The sequence below is a fragment of the Poecile atricapillus genome, chromosome 1, assembly GCF_030490865.1.
Source record: "Poecile atricapillus isolate bPoeAtr1 chromosome 1, bPoeAtr1.hap1, whole genome shotgun sequence".
Classification (NCBI taxonomy): Eukaryota; Metazoa; Chordata; class Aves; order Passeriformes; family Paridae; genus Poecile; species Poecile atricapillus.
Window position 1 is genome coordinate 111,776,145 of NC_081249.1, and position 25,451 is coordinate 111,801,595.

General features: G+C 39.9%; 1 protein-coding gene across 1 annotated transcript in view; it reads right to left on the minus strand.

Moving 5' to 3' along the window:
* The window catches only part of CRYBG3 (crystallin beta-gamma domain containing 3), an 82,741-nt gene that overhangs the window by 24,638 nt on the left and 32,652 nt on the right, over window positions 1-25,451 (minus strand). The window contains exons 4-12 of the mRNA XM_058830509.1: window positions 15,373-19,846; window positions 14,323-14,370; window positions 13,857-13,972; window positions 12,731-12,878; window positions 6,236-6,375; window positions 4,828-4,942; window positions 3,755-3,790; window positions 2,927-3,060; window positions 1,096-1,222 (exon numbers count right to left, since the gene is read on the minus strand). Of these exons, the coding sequence (XP_058686492.1) occupies window positions 1,096-1,222; window positions 2,927-3,060; window positions 3,755-3,790; window positions 4,828-4,942; window positions 6,236-6,375; window positions 12,731-12,878; window positions 13,857-13,972; window positions 14,323-14,370; window positions 15,373-19,846 (5,338 nt within the window). The remainder of the gene's footprint in view (window positions 1-1,095; window positions 1,223-2,926; window positions 3,061-3,754; window positions 3,791-4,827; window positions 4,943-6,235; window positions 6,376-12,730; window positions 12,879-13,856; window positions 13,973-14,322; window positions 14,371-15,372; window positions 19,847-25,451) is intronic.

Genomic DNA, 25,451 nt, shown 5'->3' on the forward strand with positions numbered 1-25,451 from the left:
TTCTGCACATTCAAAATGAGGAATATGCAGAAATTGCCTACCTACTTTTTTCTCAGAAACCTAAAAATAAATTATTTAGAGAAGGATATTTTTTCTTGAATTAAATTCATTCTCATATCTCTATTTTGATAGATTCTGATTATAAATACAGCTTTTGCTAGGTGCCTGGCATGAAAAACAAACATGCAAATTATGAATTTAAGTATGGCTTCCTTTGGCTCACAATAACTTTTTATTAAAAAAAAGTAAAAAAATACTGTTGAGACAGTGAGTTTGCTTTAAATACCTGTCTTCAATTTCCACAAAATTCCTGGTTTAGGAATATCACATTTCCTCAGATGAGGAGATTAGTAATCTGTGTATACAAAACGGAGTAATACCAGAGTGAATAATCTTATTCTCAGAAGAACTTATTCCTTGCAGCTATATTTAATCCTCACAGGGATGTCACTATAATCAAAAAATCTTCAAACCCTTACATAAACAAACAAAAAACCCAAAGCAAAACAAAGGAAATGATAAACTAACTTCGCTTCCAATAGTAGACTCTTGCAAGTAGTTTTTATTATTATTTCATCCTTGCCTCCACTAAACACATTTTAGTAGCAGGGATTTTTTACCATGATTATTTTTGCTGCCAAAATTTTCTGGCAGAAAAATCACAGACAGAGGGTAATGCTGTTTTAAGGCTTGCAACAGCTGCTTCATTGAAAAGCTATTTTTGTTTTAATCAAGAGCAACTCTGTACACTCAGGCACGTTACGCTTTTAAGAAAATTCCATTTGAGAGATTCAAATAGCTCGAGGTGCAGGACAGAGGTACTTGGAAAATCTGGCAGGTAGACAAGGAATTCTGCATGATACAATTTTTGTATGAACTTCACAAAGACTCTTTAGAACCTGCTTCTTTCTTAGTGCAGTCCAGATTTCTAGTCTTAGTGCAATTATTTACAGGAAGTAGGAAAAGAATGAGGATGAACATGGGGAAAAGATGGAATGGCCAAACCCAAGGCAGCTGTACCACGTACAAAGAATGACCTTGCTCTGTGTGGACAGAGCTGTGCATGATCTGTATGAAATCCATGGGAGTACTTACAGCCTGAAGGAAGCGGAAGGACAGCAGGGCACTGGCAGCTCCCCCCCAGGAGTGTCTGTCCTCATAATCTCCCTCCTCCAGCAAGAACTGATGGCCTTTGTAGCGTTCCTTATCATAGGCAACCCATCTGTGGCAGCCACACAACAAAAGAGTAAGAGAAGTCAGTAAAGGCAAAACAACTGCACACATTATTTTCTCTGACCAATAAAGGGAGAAGAGAGCACCCCATAACCACTAAAATGAGTATCACAGACCCAGCCAATGAACAAAGCAATGCTTGTTTGGAATCACAACAGGCACCCATGAAGTGTTCTTTGTGGATCAAAATCCCGCCATGTGATTCTTTATCCAACAATAGTTGATTTATGTAATGCTTCTCCGTGTACCTCCTCCCAGCATTCCCAACAGCAATATTTGGTACCACAGAGCCCAGGATGCAGCTAGATGCCAAAACTTTCAGTGATAAGAAAAACAAGCAGTCCATCTCTTCAGATGGACATATTATTATGCTAATAAATGATGAGACCCTACCCTTGCTGGAGCTGGTGACAAAATTAACAGATTTCAGCAGAACAAGATTTTGCCTGCTTATATGTTTCTTTTTTTCTTTAATCTAAAAATGTATATATATAAACAGACAAGCAAACTGAAGATATAAACCATATTGCATATGGAATATGTTTTAGCAGTAAACAAATATAAATTTTCAAAGTACTTTCAATAAATAGATAAGGCTCAGTCAAAAGAAGGTGTTTCCATATCAACTTCAAATCTCTAATGAATGTCAATTCAAAAAAGTGCTTCCCCCTCCTTTTTTCTTGTTAGCATTTCTTTCATTAAAGCTCCCTTGTAAATATTAGAACTGCTGTACAAGTTCTGTTGGCAGTGAAATTTGGCAGGCAGGGATAGCTTTACTTTTAGTACCATTTGGTATACATTAATTCAGCTGTTTAGGTTACCACAGCACTAAAAATAAAAGCTGCCACAACAGACAGAACAATGATTTTTAATAATCTGAGGCTTCCCAGATAGTGAACACACAATGCACTTAAGAATAGATTATTCCAGTATTAACAATTAAGTTTGTTTTGAATTTAGTGCTCGTAAAATTCTGACAGCAGCCTGAAAAGATGTATGTTATTCCATCTTTATGCTGAAGTGGAAAATCCCTTTGGAAACAAAAGCAAGATTTCCTGAAAACTGTTTTATTACTGAAGTCTTTGGCAGAAGCAACCATCCTGCCTGCTCACAGAGTTGGGAGGGGGTGAAAGAACCACATGAGGGGTTGGTGGCTGGGGCTGAGTTTACCTCAGAGCATTGACCTGTGACACAGGTGTGACACAGTCCTCTGTGTGTGTGTGACAACACAGAATCCATCCAGTGCCTCAATTAATGACAATAACAGCATATTCCCAACGCCAGGTAACATGCAACAGTGGGCAGAGGAAAACCATTAAGACAATAAAACAGTTGGTAGGTTTCAGAGGTATTAAAATGTCAAACTGAAGACTGACCACACCTACCCAAGGTCATTGCAGCAAATTAAGTAGTGACTATCAGAAGTATAAAGCAACACAAATTAAAGCTCTGTGTGAACCAAGCGGACTAATTTATTGGCATCCAAGTGGCAAACACTGACTTCACACCTTTCACACATTTAGCTTGGTAGGCTGATAACTGAAGAGCTGAAAATAAAACAAATACACACTCCCTTCTTTTCAAAACATTTCACCTGTGGAAGACTCCAATTATCCCTTAGTTAGCACTTCTAAGCATTTAGTTATGCTTCTCTATTTTAAAATAAATAAATATTAAAGTGAAATATACTCACACTCCACCAATTACACGTAGTGATCCAATTTCCTGAAACTCCTCTTCACTACCAAACAGTGCTGGGACAGAAGTGATGTTTTCTGAAAACTCTTTGGACCATCCCTCAAAGTGGGCTTTCTCATATATTATTATCTAGAAAACATGATGTCAAACTTAATCCTTCTAAAGTAGACAAGAAGTCTTTCCCTGTACTTTGCTGAAGTTATTTCCATGACTGCAGCTAACAGCCCCTTCAAGTTCCTCATCTGCTGAATCATACAGATCAGCTGTTAACAGTATTTGTATCTCTTGCAGAATGTATCAGAAAAACACCCAAGTTTGCATGTATTTGTATAATTAAAAGTTACCTAAAATGTTAATGTTTTTTTAGGAGGAGGAAAAAGGAGCAATAACTCTGGATCAGCTTTCAGCTCCTCAAATCACAGAGGGATCATGGTCTCACTCACAATTCTCGTACTGGAATAGGGGCAAGGATGGAAAGGTCCAAGTCCTGTCCTCTTCCTCCCTTCCCTCTCCTTTTCTTTTTAAATATGGTATGTTAAATGGGAAAATCTCCCCCAATCCCTTTATCATTACAGTGACTAATATGTCAAGTCAGAAAAACTCACTTTATAGCAAATTCACGTTCTCCTAAATGTGAAAAACAAACTACTGGTACTTTTACACCTCATCAAACACTAAGTGAACTTGACAGCACTAGGGAATTTTTCTTGACAGAAAGCATTGAATAGTTATCAAAGATCACACACCAAACAAAAGAAAAGCAGCTTGCATAAAGATTTTATATTCCCAATGTGCTTATATTATCAATGCCCTCCGTGCTTACCTTGACATTCATTGGCATTTGCACCTTTAGTCCACCCTAAAACAGATGGGGGGGGAAATAAGTTATTTATATTAAACTTGAAGTTCCACTCTGACATGTGTTTTATAATACTATCAGAGCATGAAGTCTTTGCAATTGTATTCATCCCCTTTCAGTACTGGCCATAGATTTCAAAAAAGGTTAGGCACGCTACAAACCTGACCTATAAACCAGTCAGTGCACTGACAAACAGCTCTAAGACTGCAAGCAATTAAAAGATATCTCTTCATGATCCAAAAATCCAAAGAAAATATTTGCTACATGTTTTAAACTAATTGATACTGATCAGTTTTTAAAATTAACTTTGAAGGCTTTGTTGTATGTGTTTTGAATTTCTAAAGCACAAATGGTGCAACACTAGAAGAGAGAGAAAAAAGCAGGACAGAGAGAAAGCAGAGTCTAACATATTCATGTTTATGGTCAAAGAACAAATACAAGAAGTGCATCTTCTCTGGAAATGTGAGTGAATGATGGTCTGTGAGGGAATAAGAGACTGACCTCACTTGAGTGACTAAAGAGACAGCTATTAGGTCTTAGCTCCTTATGGCTTTTAAATTTTCTGTGGGCTTGCTGTGTACACAGTAAAATTTGTGTTATACCCCTTCCCATCTCTCTCACACGCAGAACCAAGTGCTGTCCATCAACACAAAAAACAGCTGCACCTCCCCAGACTGGAGTGCAATCTGTGGTCAGAGAAGTACTACTGGGTAATAAACTCCTCATCTGGTCTTCCACCCCCAGCAGACCCTAACTGAAACAAAAGAAAATCAAAACTTCAGAAGGGCTTTTTGGTTAATTAGTTAGTGTTGGATGCAATAAAATGAAGAGCCTTTCTTACTTAACCTCCTCCCAACAACAGCAGTTTCCCAGGAAGACATTGGAGGGTGCAGAAGCCCAACAAGTCACAGTGACCAAAGTAAACATACCACGGAGGATTAACCCAGAATGAACATCAGAGCCCATCAAAACCTCTGAGAAGAAACAATACAAAAAAGGAAGGCACACAACTTATTAGGGAATTGTGAAGTCCTCACCATTCTTAGAGGACGCAGAGATTTTACATCTGCTGAAGGAATTTCAGGTGGTGAATCACATTCTTCCAAAACCGTCATCTCTCCCTTGTAATTCAAGTCAGAATAAGCAAGCCATCTAGAACAGTAAGGATAAATGACTCAGTAAGTTCATTAATTAGGTTCCAAACACAAAGATCTTATTAAAATAATTTTCCTTTTTGTACTCATAAGAACTAGATAATGTTTTAGACAGCACATCAAAACAAAGCTGTATTTAAATATGCTGGCAACATCACTACTAGGAAGATCTCAGATACTTTGTCTTAGTTCAAGCTAAATATAAATGAAAGAGAAGAAAATTACCAATTTGTTCACACACTTCAAAAAGCCAGTTTTGATTGTATACTCTATGAGTATACAAAAAAACCAGTATTGATGATGAGATGCTTGCTCTGAATTTTACCCAAGATTATCACCTTGTGAATTAAAAGGCTTCTTACATCAATCCCATGTCATTTTTTCAGTGGAAGTTATTAAAGTACAATTATTTACAACAATCCTTTGGAAAGCCATCATCATTTTGATGTGAGGATTAAAAATGCTGGGAGTGCTTCAAACTGTTTTAAATCAAAAAGAAAGCTGAATGTCAAAGCTGGACACAGGCTTAGGAGACCACACAAGGAATGGAGGAAGAGGCATGGAGCCATATGGAAAGTGATTTTCTTAAAACTACCAAGTCTTGTCAAGACTAGGACAGGACTCTGTTTTTAACTCCTTCACCATCCCAAGCTTCACAGGCATATTTGAGAGATTGTGGGAAGACTTGGTTCACATGGAAAGACAAGACACTTGTAACAGAAGAACTAAAGTAATTCTGCAGTTATTTATGGGAAGAGCTGCACAACTCCCAGACTTCAGGAACTGTGAGGTTTTGGCCTAGGGAACAACAGCCCATTCTGCTCAATACAGGGAGTTCTGGGCTACTCAGGGACCTGTGTCACACTGCATCATCTCCCTCCAGAATGCCAGGATATGGCTGTAGCTTGGGAAATGCTCGGATGATGTAACACTCATTTTCTGGTACTCAGCCACAGTGTTGTGGTTATAACAGGGTGGGTGACTTGGGAGACAGTATCTATTCTCCAGTGAAATAAAGGCTAATTATAGTTGAGTTGCTTCCTCTATTAATAAAGCTACTCAAATATGGAATTACTGAAGACTTCTCTGTCAGCAACTAGGAAAAAATGCCTTCAAATCAGGAGCCCACAGAGCACAATGCTGATGTCTAGGGCTGGGAATACTAAATGTATGTTTTCCAATTTCTAGTAAAACCCCCCAAATATTGTTCATGTTGCTGACTGAGTTTCATCCCCTGATATTACTCTTCTACCTGCTGGCAAAATGCTGCTAAAAAAGGTTCAGTACTCACACTCCTGATCTGACTCTTATATAAGGGTTTTTCTCAACATCCAGTTCTTCTAAATTGGCAACTGCAGCCTGTATGCAGATGGGAAATCCCTCTGTACTGCCAGCTGCCAGGCAGAACTCCACCTCTGGAATGCCACAGTCCTGTGGAAATGAATCAAAGGGTAATGTTTATCCACACTTGCAGACTCTGCCCCCAAACATTCGCTTTTTTGCCCCTTCTCACCCTTCTCCAGGCTTCATATGACGGAAGGGCTTTATTCTTTTTTTTAAATGAAGGCTGGGTTTTTTATAAAAGCTAAGGGAAGTAAATTTCCAGCTCCCACTGATTTTTTATGGCTGTCAGGTTACTTGCAAAAAGGCCAGTTTAAATATTCTCCAACCAAAGGACTGAACAGCATTATAACACTGACTTCTTGTTTTTAAAAAGGCAATGTTTCCATAACACACGATGCATGTATTAACTAAAACCTTCCAGAAACATCTACTGAATTCCCACCTCCACCCCTCCACAACAATTTGATTCTATAATGCAGAATCCAACTACAGTATCAAGCCATATGAGTTCAATTTTTTTGTTGTGCTAAATAAATCGACATCATTTTACACAAAGAAAGGAAAAAAAGATCAGTATTAGAAAACATCTATTCTGTTAAGTAGAAACTTTAGCAATTTTCCTGTTACCACAAAGCAACAACCTCTTTTTCCTTACTGGAGGTTGGCTACTGAGAAATGCCATGCTGGAGAACAAACTTGTTGGCTACATGCTCTTCTCTAGAATTTGCAGGGATTTTATTGTAGTTTTTATATAACATTTTATTGCCAATTTCATATATTTAAATTTGCAGTATTTATATAACATGGATTGCCAGCTTTCTTCTCCAGCACGCAAAGACACTGTGAATCAAAGAGGATTTTCTGCAAGTCCCTGTTTCAGCAGGGTGCTGGGCAGCAGTGAAAGGCAGCTCATGAGTGCAGCTGCAGAACTTCACTTCTCAGTGATAACCTCCCAGAACTGTTCCCCTTGTCCTCCTGACCCACAGGCCCATTTGCTTTAGGACAGAGGACTTGGGCAGCAGACAGAGATGTCCAGAATCCCAAAGGTGGCTGGAGGAAGATGCCCCCTGCACTAGAGAAGAGGGATAAGGAGTGGTCTCTGAGGGTGCCCCCCAGGGAAGAACCTGATTTCTGGATTTGCTGAGGACCCAGGAGGGGCACACCATGACAGAGATCCTGCATGGACTGTGGCTTCTGAAAGGAAGAACAAGAGCTTGTAGAGAAGCCCAGCAACAGGGCACAAAAGCCCTGGAAGTTACAGCACCTCATCTCATGACAGCACCTGCAGCGCTCTCCTTTCGCATGTGGGATTTTAGCGGGGTTTTCATGGGGTAACATCCCACTTCTTGGTTAGCACGATTTTTCCATTAGTTATTGAACTGTCAGCACTAAGTGTGGCAATTAGAATGGATCCACTTCAGGAGATTGTTTCACTTTCCTCCTGAGACCTGAGGTAACACAGTTATACTGCCTTGGCAGCTCTCCCTCCTGCACAATCACGTTTCCTCTGCATTCTACCTTGCAAACAATGCTCACTCTTTGTTTTTAGAACAAAAACTGCAATACTGGAATTTTTATTTCCAGATTTACCAACACAGAAAAACTAGGAAAAAAGACCTTCCAGTACAATGCTGTTTTATGGGAAAATGCTAAGGAATTCCATCCCTCAATTCTAAGGGTATTGCTAGACAAGATTTAAAAAAAATAAAATCTTCCCATAGTTTTCACATGTATATATAGCATATTAAATCAGTTGAGAAATATTTGAAGTCTGTGGGGTTTTATTTCTAAAAATATCTGATATGTAAGAAGGCTGAATTCATAAATCCAACAATGAGGCTTGATCCAGAAAATAGGAAGTTGCACCTAGAAGAATTCCACAAATAATGATGCCAGACTTTTAATGGCTTCACATAAATTCTGAAACAAAGTACCTACAAGACCAGACAAGTATCAAAATAAAAGTATCTGCCTGCGGGCTCAGACAGAATATGAGATGGAGTATGTTTAATTTTAATTTAGGAGGCTTTTGTTTTTGTTTTTCATTTGAGATTGGAAAAAGCCAGTCTGTAAGCTCTTTTCAAGTCTGCTCTCCTGACTCTGAAGCTCCTGAGGCAGTCTCCAGCTCAAGTGATGACAAATGTACCAGGGTAGGTAAAGCAGAAGTACTCATAATAAAGTCTCTCCTATTTATCACCATCTCTCTCCAGCCAGATTTTGAGAGCAATGAAAAACCTCTACTCATAGTGATTGCATTTTTGTGCGTGTTCTAGACTAAGTCCACAAATTTCTTTCATAAAGTGCCACACAATAAACTGAGGTCTTCTTCAAAACCAATTCAAATATTTATTTTTGAAGGTGCTAACGTGGCTGAGCAAGAAGCACATCACGTTTTCTAAGCACACTTTTTTAAAGTCACAAATACACATTCTGCCTTAAATATGGAGTTCAATTTACTTGTACTGATGCACAGACTGCAGAAAATGGTAACATTTATTATTACTGTATGAGATGAATGCTATATATTTGTAGATGTACACTCTGTGCCACGCCATTAATTTATACAATTCAAGCATGCAAACTTAGTTTGGTAAATATTGGCCCCAGCATGTTCATATTTGCCTGAGCATATTTAACAGCCCTCATCACTTTCAGAGGCTCCTTTAACATTCCCAATAAAGCCACCATCTCTATAAACAAAATGAAAACCACACAAATATGACAGCAGTCAGGTGGAGAACTAGATCCTTCAGTCCAAAGCCCTGTCATCTGCAAGGCGTCAAGATTTGGAAGTAAGATACACACATGCACAACTATTACCATGCAAAACTGCTACCACAGTATTTCAGCCCAGATCCCAAACTGGAAGGTTTCCTCCCTAAACCAACCCCCAAACTGTGCCACCCCCCATCACAAGCAGTCCAAACTCACTTCATTCATTGTCCTACAGACAGATCAGGTGAAAACAGAACAAAAAGCACAGCAAACACATTAGGCAGCTGTGCTCATTTCCAGTGATAATACACAATCAGCAAATGCTTAGGCAGGTCACAGCCCCCAGGCATCCCTCTCTGCCTTCCTTACTCTGTGCTGTTCTCCTCCCACCTCCACACAGTCATCCTGGAATGCCAGTGCCTTCCCTGGTGCTCTTTAGGGAGATGGGATGTTCACAAAGCACGTGGGACACCTGCAGACACCTCCAAAAGAGCAACATGGCCCTCAGCAGAAAGGTGAAAGCTCCGTCAGAATAGCATTAACACAACCCTTAGGCCTTCAGCACTAAATATTCCTCTTCAGTGGCATCTCTAACATTTTTCTAAGCCTGACCAAATCCTGCAGAAGTGACAGATCTAAAGCTTTCAATCCCCTCAAGGTGGTCTTGGTTGTTTATCCTTCTTCTGGATCTAGGATTACAGCCCTAACAGCTCCAGCAGGGTTAAATAAACTCTGCACTCTTAGGGCTTCTCCTGTTAGACCTGTCAGCTGTGGTGACTGAAGTGATCAAATCAGCCTGTTTAACTGGGGTAGTTTTGTGTCAACAACAGGACAAAGAATGACTGAAGTCTGGTTTCTTAAGGGAAATACCAAAACAAGAATGAGAGAAGAGCCTACTGCAAACCAGGCCTAATTAGTTCTGGTATTCACATGATTGCTTTGTAGTACAGTCTAGACACCATTTTACTTTAGATACACAATTTGTCTTTAGGATACTATCTGCTTCTGGAGCATTTTTTTTTTTTATTGGACCTGTTGGTACTTTAGGCTTTTTTACCCATTCATAATTCTTGGTCCCAAGCGCTCCAGCACTGCACCACTCTTGTTACCACCCACTACCACCAAACCCAGCTACAGAACTCCACAGGGCTGGTAAATAAAATTATACAAAAGAAATAAATGATTACTGTCCTGTAAATACCAGCCAGCAAATGAGAAGCCATCTGAAGTTCTCCTATGGCATCTGACAAAGTAGTCCCTGCTTAAATTATTATCTTCTTTTCACCTGGTAAACCACACAAACAAAAGAAACACACCCTTCAAGTAATAGTGTGAACAATCCCATTACAAAGAGCTTTGCTTAAGGAGACTCCACAAGGAATCCAGTTATTCCCCGCCTAACCATCTTGCAGACAGTGATTATAAACTGCTGTTTCAGATCCCTTGTCACCTTGCAAAGCAGTGGTTCACAAGACTGTTCCAAAGTGGAGGTGTCAGGAACTCTTCTTGGCTCTTATTTTTGGGAATGTAACATTTAGCACCCTCGGTGGGCTTCCAGACACAGATAGAAAAAAGCCCAACGGGTGCAAAAAGGTCAAAATATGTATTTACAGTAGGCCAGAGAACAGACCTGGCTAAACAGACTGTGTTGCAGGAGCTGCACTGAACCTGGGTGTGCAGGCAGGCTTTACTATCCTTGGTTCATGCAGCCTAGCCTTAGAGGAAATCAGTCTCCACATCATTTCAGACTGGTCTTCATTTTACTTTATTTTACTGGTTTCACAATCTGTTTCTTTGGAATCTCCTCCCCACAATTTTCTTGAAATTAAGTACACATGGATACACCTAATGCATATCCACAGTTAGCCAGGCCACAAGCTAACCAAAAAGCTTGTCACCACTTTCTTTAACTCTGTAAAAAGTTAACAGAATCTCTGCTTTTTGGGGAGGCTTGAAGCCAAATCAAGAGCAGAAAGCTACTGGCAGGCTGTTCTTCAGTCAATGTGCTGGTAAGAAAATAAAATATTAAATGTACCTCCTACAGTTTCCTTAGTAAAAATCCATTTTTCCTCTTCTTGGCAAGCTGATTCCTTCTCAAATATTTAGCCAATGTTCAAATCTGCTAACTCAAGGCAACTGAGCAGCCATTAAACAAAGATCATAAAAAAAAAACACTTGAAAAATTGGAGGACAAGCCAGACAACCTGGACACAGAGCCAGTATGGCCAAACTACCCAGGAGAAAAGACACTGGCAGCCTATGAAGAAGAGAATGGCGTAAAACACACAGATGAGCCGCCTAAAAAAGAATCCACTATTTGTCAAATAAAAACAAAGCCTATATTTTTCACAGAAATAAATAAATAAGGTACCACTTTGGGAAACTGCCTTCCAAAAGCAGTTCCACAGCAGCTAAAAAACAACCCAAAAAAGGATGGACCCCTTCATGAATCAAGGTTTAGAGGACAAAACCTGGCCTAGTGAAGGCACTAAACTCTTCAACCATACCTGCTAGAGGTTTAATTTAAACAAGGAAAGTGCTGATTACTGAACTAGTGTACAAAGCTTTCCATCTGTGTTTGTAAGTGAACCACAGACTGAAAGAAGAACAGAAGTCAAACCTATTTAGCTGTACTTCAAAGGTTTTTATCAAGCATGATGAAGTTAAACACAGTATCTTTCCTATCCAAGAGTCTTCTTTCATACCCAAGACACATCCAGCTTCCCTTGGCTGTTATTGTGGAATACCTTCATTTACTTAGTTGTCTTCCACATTATTGATCAACATTAATATTACATATTGGTCAAAGGCCTTTCATTTGTTTAGCTCAAATAAATGTTAACTTCATTATTCTTGCCTTTAGTCAGCCTCTTTTGAATTAATTAATTTCTAAGTTTTTAAAGATAATGAAAAAGTATTTCTAATTGTTACAATATTATGCCCCTGTACTGATGACAAAAAGGCTATCAGTTTTAAAATGACCTCTAAACCAGCAGAGAACAGAGAAACCACTCTACTGAAAATCTTTCACATTGTGATACAAATGATAATTCCCTCACAGCAAGGGCCACTGCCCTGTGAATAAGTGGAATGTTACAGTGAACAACGAGACCAGTAAGTCGTCTTAAATCACAAGATCTGGAAAAAATATTCCTCATTCACTGAATAACAATGGATGCATTATATTTAGTTTTAGACAATTGATTCTTATCTTTTCAACAAAAAGCCTTCTAAACTGATGGTTGTAGGCAGAGCTACGTGCTGTAGGTGTACCACTGGTCCAAGTGGAAATCCTACAGATGGCACAAAAGCTGCAGAGGGAATGGCAGCAGTTTTTGGAGGCTACACTGTACAAACAGGATTGGAAACCCAACTACTACTGAAGCAAGATCCATGCAGACACAGCAGACAGCTTAAGATAAAAACTTCATAAAAAATATTAATTGATTCCATTTAAATTCAAATAACTGGACAGGTAAACATCTAAAAGCAGGGGAGCCTGTGTCACATGAGGGTGGTGTCAAAGAAACATAATCCACCTGCTCATTGATTCAGGAAGAAAGGGAAATTAAGTGCAGCAAAAGCCTTGGAATTTATCACCTAGAAAGTGAAAAAACTGAGTCACAGCAAATTTGAATAAAGTCAGGAACACTACACACACATTGTCCATTGCTGGTGACCAACAAATCAACTATGCATGTGAGAATATTGTGGAGAAAGTCTGTACCTTTGTTACGTGTTTGATTGAACCAACTGTGAGGTTTCTTCGATGATATTTTATGCCTGGGAGATCCCAAAGGTGATCCAGCACAACTTCTCCTTCTTCCAGTACGTGTTTTCGACCCTGGAACTTTGGTTTCTCATAAAAAATCCAACTGCAAAAATGATAAAAAATGAATTGAGTTGTTGCTAGTAGAGCACAACTGATGGAAAGCCCAGGAAAAAGCTCTTCTTACTAAGACAAATATCATATTTTTCTTATGCTATCCCTCAGTAGTCACATTCACTTTGGTATTGTAAAGTAAAATACACAGTTCTTCTCCAAGACAAAATATAAAATAACAATATAGCTAAACTACAATGTGAATGAAACAGCCTTATTTTACTGGGACAAATATATTAACTGTCATGTCAAAACGTGTCCTGTTCAGGCAGACACTATAAAAGGCATAAAACATGCTAATAATGGAATTCAGCATTTCTTAGGATGTGAAAGGAATGTATGCAAAACCACACAAGGCTGCCTCAAAACTGCATAAATGTGACATGCATGGCTGACAGTCAGAAACATTCCCTGTAAGCTCCACCAATTAAATTCCAATGCAACAACTGACACAGACCTGGCCCCAGCTTCCCAAAGCGAACTGAGCAATACTTGCAAACTTAAAGGTCCTTGTATATATCCCTCTGTATCCACATTCCTTTCAATGCCACATTAAAATGCCACATCTCTAGCAGCTGAGAATGTTCATTTCATGGTCCTCTAGCAGCAGCTACTGTGTAATGAAACTGAACTGTAAAAATCCACCTTTTTTTTAAATACACATATTTCTAGTCATGATTATGGCTGCACTGGATCAGCACTTCAGGCAAGAGCTCTGAACTCACTTGTGGCTCTATTAGAAACTTTCTGTTTGAAGCTAGCTCCCAAGAGAAACAATTATTTTTTTTTTTTTACTGCAGCATTTAAAGCCTTGCTTTATCCTTTTTTCATTGGTATCAGTCTAATAAAGCAAGAAAAAGACACTATTGCAGACGGGACACATGTCATAAATAAAAGAAATAAACATACAAGAGGAACACACACACAAGTCTTTTGGAAAGTCTGTTTAAATATGACCTGGGTTTCTTACCATCCTCTAATAATCCTAAGTACTGTTCCAATGGGAAAGGTCCATGATGAGGCATCTAGCACATCAGAATGAACTTCCTGTTTACTTTTGTTGCCACAAGTATCATAAATAATAATCTGAAACAATACACAATGCATACAAATGAGGGCCCATTTCAACACAGAGCACACACAGCTATTTTTTTGCTTGCAATTCGTGCCCACTCAATTGAGAGGCTACACAGTTTCTTCCCATATGAAACACTCCAATCAATGAAAGCAACAATTGCTGAGAAAGACAGCAAAATTACTAGTGGCAGGATTTTAAATAATATATTCTCACTATTAGCACGGGGAAGCACATGCTATTAATGCATAAAAACACAGAAAATTCTACTAACAACTTCAGATGCTTTCCATTCAAAAATTACAGTATGACAAATTATTCCACGTATCATATTGATTTATGTGACACAAACTCTGCTTACCTTCCCTGGTCTTGGGTTGTATTTGAGACTTGCCCTGTCAATGAGGTTCTGAAATCAAAAGGACATGGCAAACACCTATTAACAACTAAAACAGTGGCACAAAGCATGAGCAGATTATTCTGGGTCCACTATTCCTGTACACGCAGACACAACTGTCTTTAGTAGAAAAAAACAAGATTCGTTTCACTGCCATTCAGAGCTGGTGTAAATTATTTAACAGGATCAATCAGCAGAAAGCAGCATGTGCTAGAAAGGAAGAGCTGTTATGGAAGTTATAACCTTTACAAATGTATTATCCCTTCCCAGCAAACAATAAACTGCATTTCTTAACAGAGGAAAGAACAAAAGACACCTCTAACAAAGACTGGAATATTCCCAACATTGTGGAAAGACTTCTTCAGTTACACACACACTTGGTCCATGTGGCACTTTCAGATTCTAAACATGAATTGCAAGAGCTGTTTCCATACCCTCATTTGCCACTGCTTTAAGCAAACTAAAAAAAGAAAATGTTAATCTATGGAAGCAGCTATGTTACTTGCCAACTGAGCTATAGTTTGTAGAAGACACTGTGGTGAAACAAAGAGCCCAGTAAGCTGGTATTTTTTTTTTAATTGTTTTTTTTTGGACAAGACAGTTCTCTTAATCTCAGAAGTGAATGAAATAAAAGAACAATTTTCATATAAAAGGCAATTTTATCATCTTCAGGTTGAAATGTCCTTAACATGGAGAAGTCTGTCTTGTGCTATTATAGAGACTTTTTATTATGCATATTTCCCTATTGTATCTTCTCTTCACAGATTCTGTTTTACAATTATATCGATTTCACCTGTGTGCTGAACCAAGACTGTTACCTTTCAAAAATTATTTTATCAGAAGACTTTTTATTTAAACTATGACATAAAAAAGCCTAATAACCTCTGATTAAAACTTTTGATTACTTTTATGATAAAAACTTACTTAAAAGGTAGCAAGGAAGATAGGGAGGCAGCAACTTTGAATCTGGGCTAATCACTTTGATTATAAATATCATGTGACATGACATCTTACCGCTGACAATTCTCCCAGTTTTGGCACGGTGCTGTCTCGAAACCAACGAATCTTTGGCTGCAGCATATCCTGGAGAATGCTTCCAAAGCTGCTCCTCTTTTCAGAAGAGCCTTTCCTGGCAGATTTCAAGTACTGGTAGTACACACTTGTAGGAGGCTGTGTTACAGCAGCATCAGCTTTCTCTGGAGCTGGTTTACAAGGTGTCTGACTGGGAGGAGACACATCTGGAAACTGTTCTGGTTGCTCCTGGGAGTCAAGCTGTTCTTCTGAAAGAAGAAATGATTGCTCAAGGAAAGATCTGCTTTGGTCATTTGATTGAGGGGTTGCTTTAAAATTCCCTCTGCACTGACTGGAAAGGCAGTTGTCTTCTCTTTCAACATCGAGAATATTTTCCTCATATGAAGATTCTTCCTCCTCTTCCTCCACCCCGTCCTCCTCATCCTCCTCCTCTTTGCTGAAGCGAGCAGTGAACTGCAAGCGCTCGGACACGGACTGGAGGAGGGAGAGCACAGAGGTGTGGTCAGAGCTGTCTTTGGAGACTCCCCCGGGACGGCTTTCTGGAGACACATCCGTGGACAGCACATCTTCCTGGGAGCTGTCATCCTCGTAGATGGGAGACAGAGAGAAAGGATAAATTCTGTAGCGCTTGGCCTCCACACTCAGGAACGACTCTGAGCCTCGGCTCTCCGCTGCTTCATTCACCCTGCTGTCCTGCCCATAGAGACAGACTGACTCCTGCTTATTCCTTGCTCTGTCACACCTTAGATGATCTGTATCATCTGAAGGCAAATCAGAAGGAGAAAGAGAACCAGTTTGCATCTCACCAGCTGAGACAGATTTGTTCTCATTTTGAAGAGCACCTTCATAAATGATGGTATAAGAACTGTTTTCCCACTGTTCAATTAGTGGAGAAGAGGCCAAAAGTTCTCTTGGTTCCTTCATGCCATTGCTGCAGTCCAGGCCGTTTTCTTCGAGCTGATAATTTCTCTCCGTGTCATCTTGACCCTTCATTTGTGCCTGCTTCAGATTCTCATTATTTTGGGCAAAGACTGTGTCGAAGCAGTGTTTCCTTTCACCACCCTCTCCAGGAACAGACACTTCAGGTACCATGGACTGTGTATCTAACCCAGTATTGACCTCTGCTCCCTCATTTGCCCCTTCTGCTAGTTCCTCTCCACTCTCCACTGCTGCTTTTACTTGTACTGGTACTTCCTCTGCAGCCTCTCTCCCACAGTGTTTGTACAGACTGCTCTCTGCATTGCTTTCCAGAGACATCTGAGGGCTGCTTTTATCTTTGGAGTCACTCTGCAGCCCAATACATTCTTCACCATGCATAAAAGATGACAAATTATCATTTACAGCTGGCAGCAGTGCGCACTCTGGCATATTTGTATTATTGCATGAACCTTTTAACTGCACTGGCAAAAATGTTTCTTCAGTCACAGCAGCATTTCTATCTATAGAATGTAAAGCTTCATCAGATTTTCTATTTATAGCTGATACTTTTCCACACATTTCTGCTGCAGCCACATGGTCACACACCTTTCCATTGTGCCTTCCTTTTGCTGGTGTCAGAAGATGTGATTCTGGCCTTGCTAAACTGCCAGAGGGAAGAAATCCATTTGTTTGACAAGCAATTGCATTATTTGGTACCTTTTCACCCCTTTGGGGCCAGCCTATGCCATTTTCCACACAATCTGGAAGCCAAGGAGGACCTGAACAACCTGCCTTTTCACACTTTACAGTCTGAGCTTCATCCATCTCTGTTGGTTCCTGAGTGTTGGCAGGAAATCTCATATCCAGACTTAAAGTCTTCAGAATTTCATCCTCAGGTTTAGGCTGAACCTTCCCAGAAAGCCTTTTCCTCTCAGTGCCTCGCTGCTGACTGGATGCCAGTTTTTGTATGGCTGAGTTAATGACCCCATCAACTGTTTCTTTTGCTTTTAGTGCTAGTGCCGTTTGCAGGTCAGTTTTATCAGGGATGCAAGAGACTATCTTTTCATCTTGATTATTTGTATCCACTCTTTCCTTTCCTGTAAACAAAGATGAGCCTCCTGCACCTGTCTCATTAAAATCTTTTAATGACTGCACAGCTGACTGGATTTCTCCTGCTGCCAGCTGTACACTTTCAGCCTCCTGATAATTTGCAATATCCGTACTTATTAAACTCTCCTCGCTCCCACAAAGCTGGCAGACACCAAAGCCTTCCTTTGCTATTATTTCTTCTGTAGCCAAGTGTAAAACCAAGTCCACTATTTCTTCAGCTTTCTTCAGCAGAACAGCAGCATCTGGGAAAGAACAATGTTCTTGTCCCTTCACATCGATATCTCCCCACCCTGTCCCAGAATAGAGCCCATTTGCCTGGGCAGGTGCAGCAGCTCTTTGGCCAGAAGGGGCTTCCAAGGGAGCAGAAGCACCAGGAATCACCTGTCCCACAGCATCCCCACACACGCTCTCAGAACGTGCTGGCACAGATGCAGGTTCCAAAGGTTTCAAGGGACAGATGGGTGATGGCATTGCCTCTGCCAGGACACTGCTGTCAGCCTGCTGTGTGGAGAAGGCCTCATCTGCCCCATCACTAGCTCTGTGACTGGAAGAATTACCGTTCCCCTGAGCAGCGCTGGACATCTCCGAGGCAGAAACAGGAAGGTTGGAGGATTCTCTGGATACCAGAGGAGTGGACCTGGAGATGCAAACAACCTCTGCATCTACTCCATCAGCAGAGCTATCAAACACAGGAGCAGTAATCTCAGGTTCCAGAGAATTTGCTGGGCACAAAGTTCTCAGGTCTCCTGAGCAAGGTGGCAAGGTGGTCATCCTGTTCACAGGGGTTATTCTCTCAGACTCTGCAGCTGGAAAAATAAAGCTGTCCTTTTCAGAAGCAGCAGTCTGGCCATTTTCAGAGTTAGTGGCAGAAAGCAGCATTTTTTCTTGTTTGTCAGATGAAGAATCAATTACTGTGGGTAATAGCCTAAGTTTATTGCTGCTTTCCTTCTTGGAAGAAAAAATAATACACCCATTTTCAGAAAAAGGTGGAGATTCAGAAATTAAGTCTACATCACCTTCATGGGTGAAAGCAGAATGGTTGGTCAAAGGCCTTCCTTCAGATCTCAAGGCAGAATGAGGAACCATCACAGAGGTAGACTCATGGTTTGGAAGCCCTGTCAGCTCATCAAAACTTGTTTTCACACTTTGACACCCACGTGCACACAGTGACACGTTGGCAAGGTTTTCCACTGCAGCCTCAGACAAAACCTTCATTGTTTCCTCAGTCTCCATTCCTGGACAGGGAAAACCAATCTGCTGTGTGGAGGCATCCTTAGAATTCTCCACATGGATTAGCCTGTGACCATTTTGTACATGCACTGCTTTCCCTGACTCACTCAGTTCTTCATTACAAGTCCCCCTGCCCATGACTGTATCTTCATCATGTCCAATAAATGGCACTGGAGAAGTTAGATTGCCTGTGGCCAAGCAGTTTCCTCCTTTGGATTCCATGCTGAGTGAAGGAGATATTTGTTCATTAAAAGGAAAAAGAACAGTAGCAGGAAAGTTCTGTGGATTTTGCTCTCTTTCCACAGCTGTCACAATTTTCTGTGCATCACCTTTTCTTGGATCACCGCCTTTATTGTCACTCCTGGTGTGCTGATCTGCTTTCTGCTGAAATGTAGTGGTACTGAAATGAAGCCTCTGGACATCCAATGTTTGCTCTGAGTGATTATCCACTTGATGATTACAGCACAGTTCTCCCTTCTCCACCTGCAGTTCTTCACTAACTGTCTTGCTTTTTGACTTGGGTGAGTGTAAACAGTCATGCTGTATTTCTTTTGGGGACTCCTTATTACCTGCTTTACTACAATAATTTTCTTTATCCAAGTTAGAAGTGGCATTTTTGTCTGTCTGAAACAGAGTTTCTGCTCTCCCTGGCAGTCCATCTTCTTTTCCAACCAAATCATTTGCAGAACTGACTTTAAGGGAAAGAGTACTCTGGGAAGTGGAATTGGTTAGGATCCCACTGTTTCTACCACAAAATGGCAATAATGAATCTAGTGAAAACGTCCTTTTTACTTTTGTTGCAGCTAAAGCAGGTGTATTTCTTAAGTGTAACTCATGACAAGATTCATTGGATGAAGTTCTGGCCTTTGCAGTTCTTTCATGTTTACTTCTGCCCAAGCAATGCTGAGCTTGACCAGACTGTTTGCTTCCCACTCTAACCGCAGAAGAATTTAATATGGCATCATCTTGGTGATCTTCACCCTCATCTCTTCCATTTTCTCCTATTAGGCATCCTGATTTGCAAGACAGAGTTGTTTGGACTTCACCATTTTCTTTGACTGCTGAAGCATTTCTGTCCTCAGGCCTTTTTTCTCCTTTTCCAATATCTGATTGATTCCTCAGGAGCTGCCTGATCCTTGCAGAACCCCGGTACGTTGCGTATGTGACTGCGGGTGCTTCGGGCTTCCGTCGTGTCTGCCTGGAACAAGGATCACCAATATCAGCAAGGACAGACAATAAATTGCTGGTATGATAATAAAGCTTAGCACTAACTGTAGATGATGTAAAATACTGGTTTACTCTACAGGTTAGCACAAACTGAAGATTGCACTCAGCACCTCCTTCTTCTGCTCAAGACATGTTCGTGTGACAAATGATATGGACACCAGCTTTTACTGAAAAAGCCAACTTAAACTATAAGTAAAAATGTAGATGTTGGCTTAACCAACTTCTACCATTTATTTTCTACCAGACAAGAGAATTACTACTGGTAAGTGTCACTGCAAAGCAAGATTTGAAGAGACAGAAATAATCATTCTGTTTTGAAGACGTTTGATGCTTCTAAAGCAGGTCTGCATGTTAAAACTGAAGAAAATTTACTTTTGCTCATTAAAATATTGAATTGAAATTTAAACTTTTACTCAAGCTCTCAACATATTGTCAAAAAACAGGATGAGGAGAAACAAAACATGTGGGGGAAAAAAAGTATGTAACAGGGGATGCTTTTTTGAACCACAGGGTAGTAAGGAAGGAGATTGAATGGAGACTCTTGGGTAAGAATGAAGACTCTTGGAATGCTGGAAGGAACACCAAAATGGGAAAATCAGGAAGGTGACGAGGAATTGATAAATCTAGCCATTTGTTAGTCTTAAATTTAGCAGTAAAAACAATGAATGCAAAAACTAAGAAATTAAAGAATCACCATAGGGGACTTGTGATCCTGCACCTTCATTGCTCTTTCTCATAATACTAAGAGTAAGTTCAGAGCCTGTCACTTCCAATTTTACAAAGAAGCAGTTTTTCTCCCTTCTTAAAAACTAGGAGACATCACAAATACCTTTCTTTCAAATGCCTCTCTCTTTTCCCCCTATTTTTCTGCCTGTTAAAGAATTCTTGCAAAAATCAGTCACTGTCAGTTTTTCACTTCTTCACTTTAAGACAAAGTAGATGATCAGACTAGACTTAACCTCCCTTCTGCCTCAGCATCCACTTAAACTAAGAAGAAACTCTTTCAAGGTCTGCCTTATATCTGCTAACATAGGGAATGCTGGAATCAGCCATTCAGCTGTCTGGAAAATTGTCATACTCACTTTAAGAGACTCTCTAGGGCAAAAATAACAACAAAAAAAGGTGCTGGCTAAGATTTTGATTTCTAATATAAAAGCATTGCAATATACAAAAATAGGTTAATAGCTTCTAAAAGAGCTCTTTGCATCTTCCCCCATTTGTTCAATTTGTTTAGAAGTTGTTACAGCTCTAGAGTTGAGAACAAATAATTTAAGTGAGAAATAATAAATTTACTAAGGAAAGTGAAACATTTGAGTATCATTGAGTAACTGTAACTTCAAATATCATCTGCATGGATTCTGAGTATATATTCTCTCAAAAGATACATAAGAATATTAAAATGGAGTGGATTCACCAGTCTAAAAATAGAATCTCTTTTCTGTCATGATTTTAGAGGCCAAGATTCTTATTTCAGTATTAATTTTATTTTGAAGAGAGAACTTGATGCTATTTAAAATCACAAGTAAAGAATACACACAGAATACAAATGAACTAAATGTGAAATTATTCATATTCATAAACATTAAAAAAGAGATATAAACAGTCATTTATATGCATGTTTTACATTGTCAGGTACCTTTAGACTAATGCCAAAATACATTAATACGGGAACTTAGACTTTGCAAGAACTTGAAAATTCAGTTTGTATTGGGATTAAATTCACTGTCATCTCTGATGGAGCAAAATCTCAATGTAGGGTTTGTTGGCCAGGTATACTAAGTCACAGGGGAAATAGGAAAGTCCTGTATAAATAGCACATCTCCCAGCTTGCCAAGTTAGATGCCTGCATTTAGTCTTCTATAGCACTAGCTTGGTTTCCAGAGATACCAGCAGTGGTAGCTGCTAAACATCACACACTCCATTTGTTAAAACAGCTGACTTGAGGATTCACAACCCTCCAAAGAAGCATAAACATTTCTGAGTGATAAAAACCAAAATACAGTGGAGAAAAAGGGTAGTAAAAAAAAAAAAAAAAAAATAAAAAATTCATCATTTTCCACAGAAAATTTTATTCTAATATTTTCTAAAACTCCAGAGATCCTAAAAATGTGAGGAGAAGGATCTGTTGAGTTCTGCAGCACAGTGTATTTACTCAGCATCAGTCATAGTCATACTAAAAATAAGACTTAAGAATGTAAGACCTGATCATGCTCTTATTCAGAATTAACCTCACCGAATAACCTTTCCTGCTTTAAATAATCACTATTAAGCTTTTACAAACTCCATCAGCTCCTCTCTACTTTGGCAACCTCAAAAATAAAAGCTGTCCTACAAGTGCCCTGAATCCAGATGAAATTTCATTTAAAAAAACAAGCAGTACACATATTGACACCATTTCTCAAAAATAAAAAAGAGTTTCTATGGATTCTTGAACAGCTCAACTGTAATGACATGTTTGAAGTGAACATATAAATGATATTGTAGGATGCCAAACACTCATTTTCACCAAAACCAAGGCATGACTGTGAATAAACAGCTTGACAAGAATTAGCTTTTACTGAGTGTCTTTTATATCTTTTTGACTAGTTTATTTAATTTATTTTATATGTGTTTTTTATCTGTTTTTGTGTGATATGCAGTGGGGAGAATTCAGATTTATGGACAAACATGTGGTGAGAACCAGTATTCCAGAAGAAACGTGGAACACTTTTTTCCAGTTGTCTCCCATGGCCAACTTTGCCTTTGAACTTTTCATGTGAACTCAGAAATTCTGAAACCCAAAGCATCCAGATATGGGATGAATAGATAAATTTTACAGAAGGATGACAAGGCAAATCCAGCATGATTGGGTTCTGCATCTACACTGATTGGAAGTACATATCCCCCCAAACCAATATTTATTATGGATGGTCAGACAAAAAAAAAAGAAAAAGTACTCAGAAGCTTTTTTTGCCTTTGTGATTTCTCCCAGTTCTTTTTGCTCTCTGCTTGTCTTCTGAGAGAATTTTATGCTCCAATTGATCAATTTGAAGTCAGCAAGACTGCAGGCCATTTGCCCTTCGGAGAATTGTGCACAAACCCAATCCTGAGGAGCACTGGCTCCAGCCCCACTTCAGCTGCAGAGCCCCAGCCTGTGCCAGTGTCTCCCAAAATGCAGCTCTGCTCTCCTGCAGGCTTCACTTTACCAAGACTTCTGTCAGTGAGCTCTGCTCTCAACCAGAACCAACCTTTCCTCCACAGACAGGGCAACTTCACGGCCTCCGCCCTTTGGTAAAGAATTTGCTGCTCAGCAAATTATAAAAATTATAACATATATAACTATAAAAAATTTTACCAGCAGACCTTTTAGTCCTAATGCATTTCCTCTCAGACCACATAGAAGCATGTTCACTCTGAATGCTCCCATGCAACAACAAGACATTTAAAAAATGAAAACTCATGTTCCTGTGCAGCACCAGCAACTCAGCTGTAAGTCTTATGAAACAAATACACAAGCAGGCTGTGCCACCAAAAAAAAAAGATCTTCTGGAAGTGTCACTAGAGACTTGTTTCATTTCTGATCACCAAAATTATATATTATTTTGAAACGTACCTTAAAAACTCTTCCCAAAAATTTTTTTTCAGCTCATGTGAGGATGCAGATGAAAGCCTTGCTATACAAAGAACCCAGAGTGTATTCTGTCACATATTTAAATTGTAGAAGATTCCTTCTTTCCTGTCCTCACAGGAAGCTATTCAATTCCCTGTAAAGCCTTAAATCAGTTTCACAAAAGACTTTGACAGCAACAAGAGAGTATGTCAACATGAGTTACATTAAATTTGTCAAAAGTAGGTGCTTGTAGATATTTCTTCTATTGTGAAAAAGATATAAAAAGTTAAAGGGGGACTGACTCAAGGAGGAGAGGGGAACATGTTCTGACATTTTATATGACAGACATCTTGTGTAACTTGCCCAAAGTGGCAGTGGTTATAAAACAGAGTTGTTGATTTGGAAGGCCAGAAGCAGGAGGAAACCTGCTACCTTAAATGCCTCATTCCAGTGCACCCATAAAGAACACATTGTTTGCATTTTTTCAAGTGTTCTCCATTGAGATAGCAATCCTTCCAACCCTGTTTGTGTCATACAATAATGCAGAAAGGAGAGAGCCCTACACATTTCCCAAAAGGTGCAGGAAGACCACACAGGCTGATAGAGCATCTCAGGTCCCCAGCAGCACAGTGCATCTGCACAGCAGGGCACTGCTGCCCAGCTTGCCTCTCCCAAAACATGCCATGGCGAATTTTCCCCTCATACCTCACTCTTCCAGGTATTTTTCTCCCCAGTCCAGCAGTCTGCTGCTTTTACAAGCATATCCATGCATGCAAAATTCCCTTGATCTCTTCTCATAGACCCCACAGAGGGAGCTAGCAGAGGAATCTGCAGGCTACAGACTGAAAATCACTGATCTAGATTTGGTACTTGGATAGCTCTCCCTGACCATCTTAAAATTACACTGTTATTTATTTAAATTTTTTTCCACTTAGCTTTTATTCCACTGTATAGTTAACTGATAGCTTTTTAAAAAAATATGTTAAGGTACTTCGTCTAGAAGCAAGTGTCTTAAAGTCACATTGAAACACCCAGTGGAATCCAGCTTAGTCAGCCAGCTGGTTCCTATGCTCATGGTAAGATATTAATAAATAGGAAAAACAAAAGACTAGCTGGAAAAAATACACTGTGGGCTAACTGAATAGTTGCCATACACAACTTAGATGAAAGAAAAATTTTTAGCCAGAGGGGATAGCTTCATGATTTAAATCTGCAGTCTGAAATATTTAATGTCCTGGGACGTCACGATGTGTGTTTGAAAAGGTCAAAAGTTTGATTGAACAAAGTGATTTACACACAGTTGATTCTGCAGGAAATTTCAAAGCTAATGTTCCATAAGGGCAATTAAGAGCCAACGACAATTTTAATAAAAGCAAACGCAGTCCCTGTGACCTTGGATGGAATGTTTTTCCTTCCCCTCGCCCTTTAGGATAGTACTTCTTGATTATCTCCCACATCTGGGAAAACCTATTCTTTGAGTCTGAAGGAAGACAGCACACATCAAGGCTGACCCAAAACACCAGAAGCTGCCAGACCAAGACCAGCTCAGAGTGCCTGGGATCACTCCTAGCTCTTCCCTGTCCTGTTTTCCCAGTACCTGGCAGCAGCCAGCCCTCCTACCCCATACCTGTGGGAACTATGCTCACCTGCTGCCCCTGCCTTTTCCTCTGTCACACTCAGGTGACAGAGTTCAGGTGCCTGGGACTTGCCCCTCTCAGGGAGCAGGGACAAGCAGAGCCACTGCTGCTTCTCACTGGTGTGCAAGAGCTGGGCACAGCAGTGAGGGCTCCCCTCAGTTTCTCATCTTAAGGCTGAAGAAAACCACTCCTCCTGGCCTCTTCTGAGATGTAATGAAGAATCAAAGCCAGGGCATCCCTTTACCCTCCTCAAGCAAGAGTGTAGCTTCAGGTGTGGCAGGGAAAGCAAAGGGTTTGACTCAGTTGAATACATTGCACAGCTGAACAACCCTACTAAAAACCAAAATTCA